Raw genomic sequence first — 17,556 nt, forward strand, 5'->3', positions numbered from 1 at the left:
AGCTGGTTTGTTGCAGTTCTTCACATTGATCTATATCATGCATGTCTCTGTATTTCTGCATAAATACAACAACCTACATTCATGTGAATCTAATTATCATATTCGAGCCTTAGTCTCACTTTACAATTTTTAGCCCCACACTTCCATGCATTACCAAATAAACTATTTCTTGACACCTTCCGATGTTTTGCCATAAAGCTTGTTTCTCCTTGATTTAATTCAGTATCTCTTCAATGGTTATCTGCTGTAATGGTCTAATTTTTGCATACATATATCCTCTCAAAGCCACTGAACAGTGTGTTTGATAAGGGCACTGGGTACCAATATTAATGATTTCCTGTTCTATGATATGTTGAGTGAGGGAAAAAGTGAGTTAAAATCTAGATCAGGGCCAGCAACATTTATGGTGGTGCTTATCTATTGCTCAAAGGCTGGCAACACGTCACTTTTACGTGGCCAGTGGGATGATTCTTTGACATAAGGAATGTGAGGTGAGAAGAGAGGTAATATATTTTTAGCACCGAAATTTAACTCATTGTCTTGTTTACTGTTTTCAGTGTATTAAGGAGTTTGAAGAGAAATATTTTATGAGTATGGCAGCGAGTGCTATAAAGTGGACTGATTTAAGTGATTTAGTTCTGCGTGGTGACATCATCTGTTGGTGCATGTCTCAAGGATTAATTGCAAGGATGTGAAAATGTATCAAATTTGGTGGTGAAATGACTGTGCAATTGATATGCATGCGCACACTAAGTAGATCAATGGTTTTTCTTTTTTTTTAAAAAAAAAAGAATCATGGAAGGAGCGTAGGTGGATCAATGTTTATTAACATAGTCACATGTTCGATGAACATTAATCCATCTACCTTCTCCCATAATTTAATTAAAAAAAACACTGCTCCACCTACCTTCTCCCATAATTTCATTAAAGAACATTGATCCAATTACACAGTGTGCTTGCACAGATCCATTGTGTAGCAACGCAGAGCAGAAAAATATTTCACTCCTTTTTCAAATACATCATGGGTTGCGATGCTCTCCTTGGCTTGCAGATACTAGCACAGTTTAAATAGATGAGGCTCAAACAAGGAACAATTAAATTTGTCATCCAGTTTTACAGCAGTGTTTCACCCTTTCTTCCGAATGTACTACTTTGAAACACGTCGCCTGCCTGCTGCTCTCTCATTGTCTGCGTTAACACTTACAGCTGACACATCATCTGTTCCCACCACACCTCATGGCATGCTCTGACAACATTCCTGCATGAAACACTGAAGTACACCACTGGCCCTCTTCTAGACTTCTACCAAAACTTGCTGTGTACAAGTCTCTGTATGCACTCTAATATCTTTATATAAGGTTCTTATGAATTCTTCGCGTGATACAGAATGGTGTCAGCATTCTCCTGTAATTACAATTTTTCAGAAACTTCACTTATCCTTTTGTTCTCTACATTTCATTTCATTTGGACATAAGGCTACATTCCAGGTAAATACTTTCAGAAAAGATATCTCACTGCCAAAATTTATACTCGATCTTAATGTATCCTTGCTATTAGCAATCCACAACTTATATCTGTTTACTTCTGCCTTCAAAGTTAGACCTGTTGGAAGGTAGGAGAAGAGATACTGGCAGAAGTAAAGCTGTGAGACCGGGCGTGAGTCGTGCTTCGGTAGCTCAGATGGTAGAGCACTTGCCCGCGAAGGGCAAAGGTCCTGAGTTCGAGTCTCGGTCGGGCACACAGTTTTAATCTGCCAGGAAGTTTCATATCAGCGCACACTCCGCTGCAGAGTGAAAAATCTCATTCTAGACCTGTTTTGCTACCCAAATAACAAAACTCTTCTAATACAGAGTGGCACACATAAAACCGAACCGGACTGCGAACATGCGTGAGTACCATTACTAGCTTGTCAGTTTCTTTGCCACCTTCCAACAGCAGTAGCGTGCGAGTAGTTCATACGGAAACTAGTCATTATCAACCATGTCATGCCTTACTCTGTTGCTGGAAAATGTCGCTGGGAGACATCTTGATCCCTTCCTCCTTTTTTCGATGGATGAAGCTTGGTTTCATCTGTCGGATTACATTAATTCACAAAACACAAGACACTGGGCAACAGAGAATCCCCATGGCATACTGCAAAAGCCGTTACACGATTTAAAAATTGGTGTATGGTGTGCTGAATCTGGTAACAGAATTATCAGGCCATTGTTCTTCAATGAAACTGTCAACACACGTTTAGTTCCAATTCTACAATGAATTTTCGGCTCTTAACTCCAAACAAAAAATGTTGTGCATATTTCCAGCAAGATGGGACAACTTCTCATACGTCTGATTTGTCCTTAGCTCATATACAAACTGATTTTGCAAAAGAGAGGACCATTAGTAAGAACTTATGGCCACCCCACTCTCTCAATTTGTCACCAAGTGACATTTACCTCTGGGGATTTCTAAAGGCTAGAGTCTACCGTAACAATCCCCGAACACTTGACACATTAAAAAACAACAAATGTGAAGAAATTTCGAACATTCCTCAAAGAGTACTGAAAAGTGTTTTCCTTAACATGCTTCGACGTGCACAAATTTGCTTGGATGTTGGCGGAGAACATTTGAACACAGACTTTAAATTCCTTTCTAAAATATGCTTATTAAACTAATAAAAGTAAATCTGTTACTTAAACTGTTAATTACATAGTTAATAATGAAACTGTACAATAAAAATGTAAGAAAGTGATGATGTACGTTGATTTTCTTCATTCATATTCCTTTTAGTACAGGGGCCATTTTTTTGTGCGCCGCTCTGTATTATACTTCATCTGCAAATTGGATTAAGTGAAGCATTTGATACAGCTTTATGAACTTTCAAGCAAACTGTCAACTTTCAATATAATTTACACCTCGGGCTACATTATACGTAAGTATGTCATCATATGTAAGCTCCTGTATTAAGATTTGTTAGCTTCATCTCATAACCAGTCACCTTCCAACCTAACCTCAACCTCTGCTACAGATCAGCCTGCATCCCAACCTACACCACAAGACTTAATACAGATCTAAAAGAAATATTGCCAATGTTGTGTTCTCTCACTGTTTTCGTATATATGATGTCATATCATCACTGAATGATGAAGCCAAGCCAACATCCTGCACTGAAAGGTTCAGCTGACCTTGCTAATCTAATGCCATCAGCATCAACTGATTTACCGTAACTACATTCAGTTACTTTTTTTAATGTTACTGATGTTCTTTTTACAACATTTCTTCAAGACACTATACATTCCATTCAACTGATCATGTACACTGTCCTCACACATTACTCTGACCACTTGTAAAAAGCCTAATATCCACCCTTTGCAACCCTGACCACTGCCAGTCATAAAGGAAGACAGTCAAACGAGGCTTTGAGAGGTACCTACAGGAATGTGGAGCCACACTGACTCCAGTGCCATGGGTAGCTGCACTAAGGTTCTCAAATGAGGCTTCATGGCACAAACATCTTGAAATCAAGATGGCCCCACAGATTCTAGATTGGGTTTAAATGCATAGAATTTTGCGATCAGTGGGGTGCAGTAAACTCTTTCTGGTGCTCTTCGATCCAGACACGTACACTGTGAGCTGTGTGACACGTAGCAGTATCCTGCTGGTATATGGTATCATGCCAAGGTAAAGCAAACTGCATGTAGGAGTAGACATGGACCTCCCGAATAGATGCATACTTGTGCTGATCCATTTTGCCTTCCAGAATGACAAGGTCACCCATGGAATGCCATGAAAATATTCCCCAGACCATACCTGTTGTAAGGTGTTTGCTTTCCAATGTTTCATGCCATACATGTCAATGACCATCTGTCCAACAGAGCATAAAATGTGAGTCATCTGAAAAGGCCACCTGTCAATACTAAGTGGATGTACAATTGCAGTACTGGCATGCAAATTTCAGCCTTCGTCGTCCAATAAACACGTGTGTGACCCAGGTATCTGCTGAGGAGGCTCATACGCAGTGGTATTTGCTGAACGGTAGCTTAGGAGACACTGTTGGTAGTCCTTTGCTTCACTAGGATGGTCAAATTCTCAACAGTTGCACATTTATTCACACAAACGTATCTATGCAGCCATTGCTTAACCCTGTGATCTATGGCGCATGGTGCACCAAAATTGCCTAGGCGCTGGTTTTCGGTATCCTTTAACCACAGTAGCGCATGAACTTACGCATCTCTGAAATGCCCTCAATGGCCCAAAAGCCAATAATCAAGCCATTTTGGACGTCAGATAGATCAATTTTCACCTTGATAAGCTTTACATACCCTCCAATGCCGATGCTGCCACCTGTTGTCTGTGAGTGGTTACTGCGTGTTGACATCGAACATAGGCTGTGGTCACATCAATGTGATGGGAGTGTGCACAAGTCGTTTGCTGTCTCAAAGAGTTACCACACTATCAGCAAACCTTAAAAGCTTTTATTTCTTCTTCCTGAACTTTAATTCCCTTCTTGAAGTTCTTCATGGTTTCCTTTATTACTTGCTCTATGATCAAATTGAATAAAATGAGGGATGGGCCACAAACCTGCTGCACTGTCTCCCATTCATGTCCAACTCATATAATTGCTGTCTAGCTTCTATGCAAGTTGTAGGTAACCAAATTTGCTCTATGTATTTCACACTTGTAAATTTTGTTACATAGATGAATCCAGTTTTTTATGAACAAAACTGATTCTGCAATCCAATCTGTGATATTGTCAAAGAGTAACAGCTAAATGTGAATCAGGTTTTTCTGAACAGCTTTGATACAATGTTACTAATACATTCTCAAACACTGCAGCCAGTGACGCTCGCATAAGTATACGGTCTGGGTGTTCACAAATTTTTAAATTCAATAATAATAAGTATAGCTTGCCTGAAAAAAGAAAGAATAGTTTTCGTGGAATTTTCTTGTTTTGTACATAATTAAGTACAGATTCTGGCAAGAACAAAATAATTTTTAAGCTTTCACTACTCTCTGCTTTGTATTTTTGTTTAACCCTTTAACGGCTCTGAATGTGTTTATGCGCGCCACCCGTCCTTTTACCTGGTACTCTGAATGTGTCTATGCGTAGTACCAGGTAGAAGGACTGGTGGCACACTTAAACATGTTCAGAGCACACAGGGACATGTACAAAGGCATGTGCATTAACACGTCCAGGGCAGTTAAACGGTTAAGTGGGAGTTTTCGTGCTTTTTATTTTGTCGAGAAAGTATACGAGATGTCTACTAGGCCCACCTGCATTAATTATGGAATTAACTTCTGGGCTGAAAATCAGACATCCTTGTGTTGCACTCACACAACAACCTATGCTTATTATACACTTAAACGCTCGCTTGTAGTCAAGCTTATCTGCTTTTGTCACTTTCTTAGACAACTGATCTGGTCGGTCCTAATTCATTTGCAGCTAACTTTTCCTGGTAATTTTCTTTGTTGCAAGCACATAAAAAAAAGATACAACAGAGTTCACATAGACATTGTTCAACAAAGCCAATTCCTGACGGTAAACAACCAACTCCAAATACAAACTGCTGCTTGCGGAAATGATTAAATTCTAGTAGTACTACCTACCAACAAGATCACTTGACTAGAATACAAATGAAGTGCTGAGGACCATAGGGGTCAAAAGCACACAGTCTTCAAGCAAACATTCAATTGGGTATCAGAGAAACAAGTGAGAGAGCTTTTCGTAAATGTTCATAAACACATACAATTTTGTCCTACACTACAAATAAAGCAGATAAACCAAAAGACCACCAGATGTCAGAAGCATGAATAAATGCTACAGTCTCACAATCAACAATGATGTGCTGAACGGTTCTCAGCGCATCAAATGAATTATTGTATGATAAAATCCAAAACTTGATGTACTGAATCTCATTCACAATCCCACAAAACAGGTCTGTGAGTGAATTGGCATATCTGAGGAACGTGCTAGCATCTAGCAGGATTTATGCCAAGTGAACGGGGATAAAAGTCTGCTGCAGTGTGATACCACCTAGTGGCATTGACGTAAACTTGCAGTTAAGCGGTAAAGGCTAGCTGTGCATGCCACAAACCGTGCATGTTGTTAATGAAATCCATTACTATTTGGCCTGAAAGGCAATTATGTCAAGAGAGTTGTGCACATGGAATAGACTCCTTGAACCATGGACAACTTAAACTGTGCTTGCGACCCTGATGCCAAGTTTCACAGAGTCTAGAAGAGCAATGTAGCACAGCCTGGTAGATTTAGCACCGTGTATTTCAGATTACCACATTTACATTATGTTTGACAGCATTCAAAGAAAAATGACCAAATAAATCGCAAGGTGTCAACAGTTAGGGTGTTCAAGTGCTCTTAAACAACAGCCACCACTGATTGCAACATAAATTTACATTTCGGGAGAAGTACTTCATGCCCTGCTTCCTCATACACTCTAAAACATGGGCTCTATTTTATTACTGACATGTTGTATGTTATGGTGAAATCTAGTCTTACCAGTCCCATTTGCCTAAATTTCTTTGAAAACTTGTACTGTAAACTAAGCAGCCAAGTTCCTAATATTCCTTGGAGGTTATTTAAATAAGATTAATCACAGCAGTGTTTCATCACTGGAGCGTCTATACGTTAGGCTACAATTACAACACATACGGGTAACAGTGTACTTTATCATGAAATCATGAATTTGTCTCAAGATGTGTTGGTGCTTTAAAGTTTAGTACACATAAAATCATCTCTCGATGTAATTAATTATATAAATAAGGATCAACACTCCACACTTACCTGAAGGCAATCAAGGGCTGTCACAATAATCCTTGACGCTTTGCTTTGGCATGCCAGTTCGAATGGGAGGAAATACTTCTCAGCTGTAATAACATTAGCGGCATCATTCTTTGGTAATGGGAGTGCCGAAGAAGAAGTGGGGTCCACTTGACCACCATCTTTCAGCTCGTTCTTTATTTCTTCTGTAATTTCAAAAAACTTCATAAAGTGATATGCACTACAGATGAAGAAATATTTGAAAAGACTTTGAAGAGAAATACGGAGAATCCCGTCTTCTACAAAATTTCAGCGTAAACACGAACTGGATACAACAATCTGGTTAACCCAACTCATTTAGCAATTTATGCCGAAGAAACGCAAAATTGTACACAATTATTCAGCACCTGCGAGTATTCTTATAGAAACAAACTGTGTATGTGATGTCTACGTTAAATAAATATGCATTTTTACCTAATGCCACCTCACAAGCTCGTTTCAACTGAGAGTGGTGCGACCGCTTTATATCCTTGTCGCTCAGGATCTTTTCCAAGGCTCGCACAATGAACATTTCCTTCGTTTTTAAATTCTTTTGCATCGTTATGTACACGTTCACTAACTACATTCTGCACGTCAACAACACACACTCCCGTCCGTCCACAACGCCATTATTCTAATCAATCAACACAGGATATGTTGCGATACAGCAAGAGGCAACTATCGATCCATGGTCAGCAGAATACATCGATGGTAAACATGTTTGGGTCTAGATACAGTTCTGAATGAGCTATAATTTATTATGTACACTGACAGGTAAAATAATCTCATTTAAAATGGTAAAAAAGATAATTAACATTTCGTCTACATAAATAGTGATGAGTTGTAATACAGAACTTTCCCTTCCTACTGTTACGACATCTACGGAAAACATTTTAGCAGATTTACCTTGCGCTCTGTTTCCAAAGCAGCTGCAAAGAAAACAAATTTTATGTAGTTTATAGTCGTGTAGCACATTGAACTACTGAGACCTGAGACCAATGTACGCTTCAGTAAGATCTTTGTTTGCTACGTCAACACCAGAAGGGTACGTCAGAACGCGTCATAACATCTGTATGTAGAGTAGTTGGCACAGTGGACGCGTGGAGAAGCGTTGTTGTGTAGCGAAGAGAGCCAATGCGATGGAGCTTTCCGAAGTATTAAATACACAGTATGCCATCCCTGTCGGGTTTGTGTTGCTTTGTGCTGTTTTAGTGTTTGCTTTCGGATTTAAGTCAGCTGAGCAACCAAATTTTGATCAGCTCTCCCATATTATCGATGAGCGAAAACCATCTGGCAAGAAAAAGAAGCCAAAGGACAAGGTGCCGTTTCATTATTACTTAATTTAATACTTGCATGTCATTGACAGACCTACACTTCATCTTTATTAAACTGATTTGCTGCTTTGAAAAGAGTAACTACTTTCCACGTTGCAATATGGTTGTGTCTAGCAAAGCAATGTGGCTCTTTTATTGTGTAGATTTCTAGCCAAAAATGAAATTGCATTATTCCTTGTGACCTCACAGTCGCCTGTCTGCAAGTATAGCTATTTATGAAGATTTCTGCAACGAGAGATTTCAGTATTTGTCAGTCTGTGTACACTTTGTGATTATGAATGGAAACAGTCACCCACACTCCCCATTGTAAGCGTATTTTTGTATACTTTTTAGTAGTTCTGATAAAAAAAAGAGAATACATTGCACCATTTGCACATCCGAAGTGGACAGGCACTACAATGAGAGAAACTGTGAGGAGCCATTCTTCTGTAATTACACCATAATGCAACTTTGTAATGGCAATTTAATTTCCTGTCTATTTTATTTATTTTATATCTGTTTTGTTGTGTAATGTAATTATAATTAGTGTTTTAATTTTTCTAATGTTAGTGGAGAAACCTGGCAGGTGGTATGTGTTGTAAGTGATTTGCTCACCGAAATTTGCCTATTTCACTGCACCGTAAAAATGAGTACTTCTTGCTCTGCTTTAGGTATCTCATCACCTGTAAATTATTATATGATGAATAGACATCAAAGTTCCTGATTGGGTTTATCTTCCCAGAGGATTGTATTTTTTTATATAATCCATTTATCCATGTTAGCAATATTGTAAAGTATTTCTCTGAGTGTTGCATTGTAACTAAAACAATGTCTACATCACAAATCCTGTTTATTTTTCTGGTAACCAGTTGGTCATAGCAAGACCATCTTCAGACCAGGAAGTAACTCTGAAATGAACAAAGTAGGTCAGGAGAAATACAGCTATTCACCTTATGCAACATGTACATGCTTATGGGTGATGCATGGAGGTGATGTGCAGAGCCACTGTATGTGCTAGGAGGCCCCTGTCATCAACTGCTAGCTACTACAGACATGCTCCACATGTAACCGATGGCTGTAGACATGCTGCATTGTTATTTTGTACTGTATTACTTACTTAATGTTACATAAGTTGAGTAACTGTGTTATTCTTGGCCTGCTTTCGTAATTTCAGAATTACAAACATGTTCTTTATATGTCTGAAACCAGATTCCTGGAAAATAGACATCATTTGCAATCGAGACTGATTTTGTTAAATAATGATAAAAGATTATTATTGTCTAGTTATAACTTCAAAAATTGTTGTTGAATAAAGAATTTAAAGTGCAACATTAATACGCCACTCAAGAGTAACAGTCTTAGGGAAAAGATTGATTGCTATTACCACTGTAAAGATGACACACAGAGTTGCAAACAGGCACAACAAAAGCAATGTTACTATTTTAGCTTTTGGCCAAAACCTTCTTCAGAAAAGGAAAGGCACACATTCATTGATATTCCGACCTAGTTTCCATTGTTTGACACTCAAGCGTAATGTAATGTAAAACTATGAACAATGTTGAGCTAACCTAGTAACGTAGACAGGCCTTAACTTAATTATATTTAAGAGTAAAGAACATTCAGACATAAACATTCACATGCAGCTCATAATAAAATAGCTACTTAATTGGTCTTCATCTCTCCTCCCCCCCCCCCCCCCCCTCCCATGTTTGGATGGATCTGGCTTCCAGAATGTGTGATGATCAATGGAGCGATATATGAATAGTCTGTTCTGGCATTGCCAGGTTTCTTGTCAGGGATTCACTGCCCATTGTCCAGTTTCCAGATACTAGCATTGGAAATGCAGAATGCCAGTTCAAGGTGATAGGTGGAAATCGTATTTTGGGTGCCATTGACACTGACCCCAATTTTCTAGAATTTCTAACTAAGGGCTGTACATGAGCCCTCATACAGTAGTTGTAGAGCCTGTTCATGTGTCCAAAGGTAAACAAGTCTGTTTCTCTCTGTGTGACGGACCAAAGTTGATTAATGCTTGAACACAGTTGTAAAGTCTGACAACTCATTGAGATCTTTAGAGGTATTACTATGGAATTAACCAGGATACCAAATTGCTTGGCAGTAGACCAGTTCTACCTCTGTAGCTTTAAAATATTAATAGATGGTAGGATGGAGACTTGGGAAAATGAGTAATTTTGTTCTCCAATGTTGCTATTCTTGGCACCATAAAGACCATTAATAGTTTTTGAAAACACTTAACTAAGCCATTTGCTGTTTAATAGGTTACAGCTTAAATATGGTTAATGCCTAACAAAACAGTGATTGGTTGGAATAGGGAACACTTTGCCTGCTTGCCTTGTTTAGTGATGATAGAGAGAGGCACTCCAAAACAAGCATTCCATCAGCAAAGAGTCATGGTGGCAGTGATGTCAGCTGTGGCTTCAACCGTAGGAAAAACTTCAGGTCAGTGGCTGAGGCAGTTGCTGGCAGCTAGGCAGTAGTCATGTCATTTGGGTGTTTAAAAGTTGAACTATTTCAATGTTGATACGGAAAATCCAGGATGGAATGTAACAATATTATGAAAAGGAAAGTTGCTACTCACCATACAGCGGACATGCTGAGTTGCGGCTAGGCACAACAAAAAGACTGTCGCAAATAAAGCTTTCGGCCAGTAAGGCCTTTCTCAAAAAAAAAAAACACACACACACACACACACACACACACACACACACACACACACACACACACACACACACACACACACACAAAAAACTACAGTTTCAGGCAACTGAAATGACAGTGGTTTCAGTTGCCTGAGACAGCAGTCGTGTATGATAGTTGCATTTGCATGTGTGGGTGGGTGTGTGTGTCTCTCTCTGTCATCTGTTTTTGACGAAGGCCTTACTGGCTGAAAGCTTCAGTCTTTTTGTTGTGCCTATCTGCGACTCAGTATCTCTGCTATATGGTGAGCAGCACCTTTCCTTTTCATAATATTGTCAATGTTGATACACTCACATTGTTGATGTGGATATGTTCAAACCATAGGTTGGGTAGGTCAAGCATATCAAGAGGTATAATGAGATGGCACGTTATCTTATTAAATTTACATGTCACATACTAGTGCCAAAAAGCTTTGCTGTGCGATCTCTGGAAGGAGACAAATTATATACCAATGAGATTGCCTGTTGACAAAATTTTGTGGGGGGACAACTCGGTGGAGTCACACAGAACAATATCACTGTTCTGAGGCAGCACAACTAACCTCTCTGGACCGGCAGTTAGTTCACTCTGATCGATGTTTGTGACAACATGCTTTCTACATCGTAGGACAATAAAATATATTTGAATGGAATCGTATGACCTGTTAGTTGTTGTTGTACATAACTACTGTCCTGAGTACTGTACTTCCTGTTTTGTCCCCATCTGCGGAGGACATTTTCAAGAGGGATCACAGCTTTGTTGAATGTCTGATTCACACCTTGGCTCACTACTGTCAGTGAGTAGTGAGCCAGGGTGTGAATCGGACATTCAACAAACCTATGATCCCCTTGAAAATGTCATGCGTGGATGGGGACAAAACATTATGTTTTGAAGTGAAATCCCTTAGACCACAGCATAATAGCCTGGAATATGTTATTAATTGTGACAATTCTGGCTGTTGAAGTTCACATTTTACGTAAATGATCTAGCTGAAATATCACAGTAGACCTATAGTGGTATGGTTGAATGGAGCTGCTGTGTTTGATGGAGCTGTAAAATAGACTGAACCATGACAAGTGCTTTGTAACTGAGCTTGCACGTAATTGTGTGTATGCAGGTACGAGCCTCTGCCAACACATTCTGTTGTCCATTGACATTGATGTTAAGTCCTGAACTACACTGTTGTTGTATCTCAGAGGCGTTATGCTTGTACTCACCTAATATGCAGAAGGTTTTATATGTCTTCGTTCTCTGTCTAACGGATGGACTTTGATATGCCTCACTCCCATCAGGTACTTGGGAGGCAAGGGCTTCATATCTCGCTGTTGGATACCCGATGAAAGTGAGGGGAAATGATTCTGATAATACCGCTGCATGCTTAGAAGGGAAGTGTGAAGGTAGAAGGAAGAATGGATGCTTGGAATTTTGGGGTTGGTTCATTGGTTGGTTTCATCATCCAGGGATCCTTCTATGATAAACCATAATGATGTGCAAGGAGCCTTTTATATAAAATCACCAATTATTTTGTAAATATGGCTACATGCTGATCATTTACAAATCAATAAGAACTACAGATGCGAGTTAGTAATTTCTTCCCACTCTCTTTTACAAATTACGATGATAGAAATTAGTCTACAGAATAAGAGTTATCGCGGAGAAACTTTTTGTTTGTTTTCAAATTTTACTTTTCTGTCTGTCAGGCATTTTATATCATTGGGAAAGTGATCAAAACATTTGATTCCAGCATTGTGCACCCCTTCTTGTGGTAAAGATAATCTTCATATGGTGTAATGAATGTCATGTTTTCTTCTGATATTATAATTATAAGGGGCCGTCAAATGAAAATAAGGTAGATGGTAAAAGTAAGTAAACTATTTATTATTTCAAAAGTAATCACAAAAAGTGTTAACACATTTATCCCACTGTGAGACAAGATGGTCAATGCCTTAATGAAAACTGTTTTCTGTTGCTAATGGAACCAAGATTGTACTCAGGCATGCACCTCTTTATCTGAAGCAAATGTGCAGTCACTGATGTTGTTTTTCAGGGCTCCAAAAGCATAGGTATCATTTAAGGCGATATTGAGACTGGATGAATGGTGTGTAATGGATTCATAGGGAAACTTCTCCAGCATAGGGCAAATTTGAAAATGTGTGCAACTGTAACTCAAACTGCTGTGGTTGCATACAGATCAGATAGATGCCTGTACATCTTCTGTGATTTGTTTAAGTTCCTAAGCTAGAATCTTCTCCCAGCTCTAACTCAGATCATGTTACAAACAGCTGACAATTCCAGTGATCATCATCAATAGTAAGACCATTGTCTTTAAGTTTGGGGTAGGTCTTTTTGTACCCTTGGGTGACATAGGACTTCCTCCCTTTAGAAGTGTGACATGAACATTCTGATCACTTGCTAATGTCTAAAAGATTCCTTTTTACATCTGTCTCGTAAGCAGTTCTGCAGGACATATGGCTGTTGGCTACAGGCAGACATTATTGCCAGCCACATAGTACTGACAGAATTCAGGGACCCAAGAAAGTGAATTCATGTGTGTTAATATTCTACATGAACTCATTAATAAATGGCTACAAGCTGCATACTTGGCGTTGCCTGGATATGTACTTATTCCAGTCTTCTGTTAGTCTATCTCCTCCACCCCCATCTCTCTCCACATTCTCACCTTCACTCCAATAGGAGGTTGATGGTTCTTATCCCCAAGTATTTCTTTCCAGGTTGTTAGTAATATGTACAAAGTTTGGTAGAAATTGAACCAGGAGTTTAGTAGGAGCTTTTTACCTGTGGCTTTGCCCACATGTGCACTTGTCACATATATTTAGATGTTGCTGTTGTGGTTTTCAATCCAAAGACTTGTTCGACGCAGCTCTCGATGCTACTCTCACATATTTCACTTATATTTGTACACATATTTCATCTGCACCTCTGGTGAATTTCATCCACCAGTTTAGTTTTCACTCAGTGTTAATGGATACATTCAGTGGTATATGTGAATACTGTCTGCAAAATGTGTTGCAAATAGTTAATAGTAAACAACTAACAAAGTAAAATACAATGCATAGTGTGGTAGTTTTACTGCATGAACAGTGAAAATATAGTGATAAACTTTTCTCCTTTCATTTTTTTTTTTTGGGGGGGGGGGGGGGGGGGTTGTTGGCAAGAAAAAGTCTCATTAAGGTCTGAAATTATGTGCAAAGTTTGTTGCAAGCCATCAAGTGCTCTCATTCTCAAATACTGGATGAATATTGTCTGGCAATTCCCATGCATTGTGAGCTACGATACTTTTCACCCCCACCCCTTTGAGAGAAACATGGTTCTTATCCCCTTCCTCCCTCCAATGGTACCATCCAGACAATAAGTGATATGTGTACCAAGTTTGGTTGAAATCGATCCAGTGATTTAGGAGGAGGTGCATATACATACATAACCACATATTTATAATGTATATGGATTTAACTATATATGACACCAAATTACCTATATAAGATTCTATATAAAACTTGTCACAATTGAAATACCCATCCATTGTCTGACCTTGACAAAAAAGCGTACGTTAGTGGCTTGTGACACGTGGCCTTCAGGCATATGGCGGAATACCGTGAAGCAGGGTGGACTTGCTATTATTTTTCCCCTTGGGGAACATATCTGAGGTGTTATTGGGAATGTCCTGCATTGTCTGTTGGTGTCGTAAGAACAGTCTCACCTTTGTTTTTTGCTCCCTTTTTCTTTCTTTGTTTCCCTTCTCCTCTCATTCATATGCTTCAGCATTTGAGGTTCCTCTTTTTCTTCTTCCTACCTGTCTGCTCGTGAAGGCCGGCCTATGCATCTCACACATAACAGGTGACTGGTTAATGCATAAGTACCAGCCCCCAGCTCCAGGTCGACAGTAGGCTTCACACGTGTCCCTGGTACAGGGTAGGCCCAGGGAGGGGTGATGCCTGAGCTGCAACCTTCCCAAATTGCCAGTTGGTCCCTCTGTCAGGTGTTCGGGAGGTATCACCAAAGATGGGTGCGCCTCTTTGTTAAGGGGGTCCCTAGTTGGAAGGAGCATGCCATCTGGAGACATTGGCAATCATGGGGGATTTTCTCGCAATGTGTCAATCATCTTCCCAACCAACGTCTATGAAACATAAACGTAATGAGGCTAATGATTAAAAGACCCTTCTTGCTGCACCACAGTTCCTCATGGTCTCACCTACAGAAGAGGGGCAGTCCTTAGCCACAGTAAATCCATTTATTATTCAGAAAGGTGTTGATGCAATTACCGGCCCTGTGAAATCCTGCTCTCGTTTACAGGACGACACGTTGCTCTTGGAGACTACTTCCGATTCTCAAGCACAACTGCTTGCTGCCTCATCGCTTCTCCATGGCTACCCTGTTCGTGTTTAGGCCCACAGAACTTTGAATTTTTCCCAAGAAATCTGTCACTTGCTCACTCTTGGTGGAGCCAGTGTGATGTTTCTGTGGGTTCCTGGTCATGTCGGTATGCCAGGAAGTGAGGCTACTGACACTGCTGCCAAGGCTGCTGTCATCATACCTCAGCCTGCAAGTTCCTGTATTCCCTCTGATGATCTGTGTTGCCATCTGTCAGGAGGTGGTGCCCTTTAACTATTTACATTCCCGCCTGGGTTTGTCATCTGAGTTCTCAGCCGTTTTAACAATGACCCAAGTTCTGCTTTTTATCCACCAAAGCAATATGGTGAAGGCCATTTAATTTTTAGTTCTGTACCTCCATTTCTGCTTGGAGCTGTTTTTAGCCCGTTTTCCCCATACTTGTTTTTAGCCGTTTGGGTGTGTATGACCCCAGTTTTTTTTTTTTTTTTTTTTTTTTTTTTTTTTTTTTTTTTTTTTTTTTTTTTTTTTTTTTTTTTTGCCCTGAAGCAAAACAAAACCAAAAACCAACATGCCCCATAAGAAGTCATTCAGAGGAGTGGCCAGGAGTGTGCGGTAATAGTTTGCAAAGGTGAGAAATTGTTGCAACTTGTAAACTGTTGCAGGCTGGGGGTGGTAGGTAATGGCTTTCACTCTCTCCTGTGGTGGCTGAACTGTGTGGTCATTGATGATGTAATCCAGGAATTGAATTTGTGATGCTTTGTGTTCAAAGTTCAGTGGGTTGCTTAATAAGCTGTGTGAATGGATGTATGTGAAGATTTGCCATAAGTGATCCATATGTTCAGTTTGAGCTGGTCATCACCAGAACATCAAAAAAGTGGTGGTGGTGGTGGTGGTGGTGGTGGTGGTGGTGGTGGTGGTGGTGGTCTGTGGACATGTCATAGTATTACAGCTAGTCATTCATATATACAGGCATTTACATACGTGTGTGCCTAGTTTAATAAGGCTAAGGGTGTGGCCTTAAAATAGGAACCACCACAGCATTTGCCTCGGGCATGGATGTGTGTGATGTCCTTAGGTTAGTTAAGTTTAAGCAGTTCTATGTTCTAGGGGGCTGATGACCTCAGATTTTAAGTCCCATAGTGCTCAGAGCCATTTGAACCATTTTTGCTTGTTGGACACTTCCCAAGTATTTAGGAATACGTGATCTGTCGGCAGATAGTTAATGCAGATGCAGATATAATGGCTTTTTGTAATTGGTTGGTGGATATTTTATCAGTGCCATTAAGATCTCTTCCAGTTGCTCCCAATGTGCAGAGAACCACTTTCACTACTTTATCCCAGAATCATTGTAGGGCAGTACAATCTTCAAATCATCATATCTGCCAAATTTTTAAAGTTGTTTCTCATTGTTTCTGTTAATGGTCATCAATGACAACGATGATGATGCTGATGATGATGATGACAGTGATGATGAAACTCTTGTTACAGTTTTTAGTGAATGTGTGCTGTTTGTTATCAAAGTAATTTTTCACTGTACTGCTGGGCAGGTACATTGTAATTGCATATATGAATAAATTTTGGTTATGTCTTTAATCTCATTGTGCACATTGTGTAATTTTATTCCTTGGCAAAAAATGTTTTCAGTTTTATGTTCCATCTTTCTTGGTAAATGATGAGTCTGTATCTTGACCTATGGGCATGGAGATAGCTGTTTGTGCAGTAATTATCAAGGTTATTTTTTGTTATTTTGTAAATGTACAAATGGTGTAATAAAATCCTCCATGTTTTGAACAGCCTTTACAGTGAACCCCTTCAATATTATTGCTTACTTTTCTTATGGCCCTGGTCTGTAATTTCAAAACTGTACATTTGGTCCCATAATTAAAAGATGCTGTCTCTTACTCTAATGACACCACTCAAAGGGCATAAGATGCTGAACACGTTGTTTGCGAGAATCTGTATGTGTTAATACAGCTTCAGCTGAGAATCGTTATTAATTTCTAGAATTTATTTGCTACTTTCTCTATAGAGTTGCCACTACATTTGTCATTTTTCTCCCTTCAAACTGAAATTCATGGCATCTGTTACCTGTATTTTCACTGTATTGCGTATTTACCAGATTTAAAGTTTTTTAGTGTTTTAGTTACATTTTTTGCAAGCAATTTTGTTTGGTCAGTGACTATAACAACACTGTCAACTGCAGAGTAATGTCCACATGAATAACACTATTGGGAAAGTCACTGACATATCAGGAACAGTATTGGTCCTTACCCTGAGAAAACTATATTAATGTATTTTGGTTCTGTTAGGTGTTCTAGTAAAAGCTTGGCATTATTTGACATTTGTCATTTCTTCTCTGTGTACTGTATCTACCCAAGTATGTTCAGAAACAGTCAGTAG

At 39.4% G+C, this 17,556-nt stretch overlaps 2 protein-coding genes across 2 annotated transcripts in view; one reads left to right on the forward strand and one right to left on the reverse strand.

Annotated features, from left to right (window-relative positions):
* Positions 1-7,424, reverse strand: part of LOC124790164 (brefeldin A-inhibited guanine nucleotide-exchange protein 1) — a 281,977-nt gene extending 274,553 nt beyond the window's left edge. Inside the window, exons 1-2 of the mRNA XM_047257760.1 lie at positions 7,232-7,424; positions 6,782-6,963 (exon numbers count right to left, since the gene is read on the reverse strand). Coding sequence (XP_047113716.1) covers positions 6,782-6,963; positions 7,232-7,355 — 306 coding nt within the window. The 5' untranslated portion in view covers positions 7,356-7,424. The remainder of the gene's footprint in view (positions 1-6,781; positions 6,964-7,231) is intronic.
* A 413-nt stretch (positions 7,425-7,837) lies between these two features.
* LOC124787933 (cylicin-1-like) overlaps positions 7,838-17,556 on the forward strand; it is a 56,107-nt gene continuing 46,388 nt past the window's right edge. The window contains exon 1 of the mRNA XM_047254923.1: positions 7,838-8,115. Within this exon, the coding sequence (XP_047110879.1) occupies positions 7,936-8,115 (180 nt within the window). The 5' untranslated portion in view covers positions 7,838-7,935. The remainder of the gene's footprint in view (positions 8,116-17,556) is intronic.

The sequence above is a fragment of the Schistocerca piceifrons genome, chromosome 3 (genome assembly GCF_021461385.2).
Source record: "Schistocerca piceifrons isolate TAMUIC-IGC-003096 chromosome 3, iqSchPice1.1, whole genome shotgun sequence".
NCBI lineage: Eukaryota > Metazoa > Arthropoda > Insecta > Orthoptera > Acrididae > Schistocerca > Schistocerca piceifrons.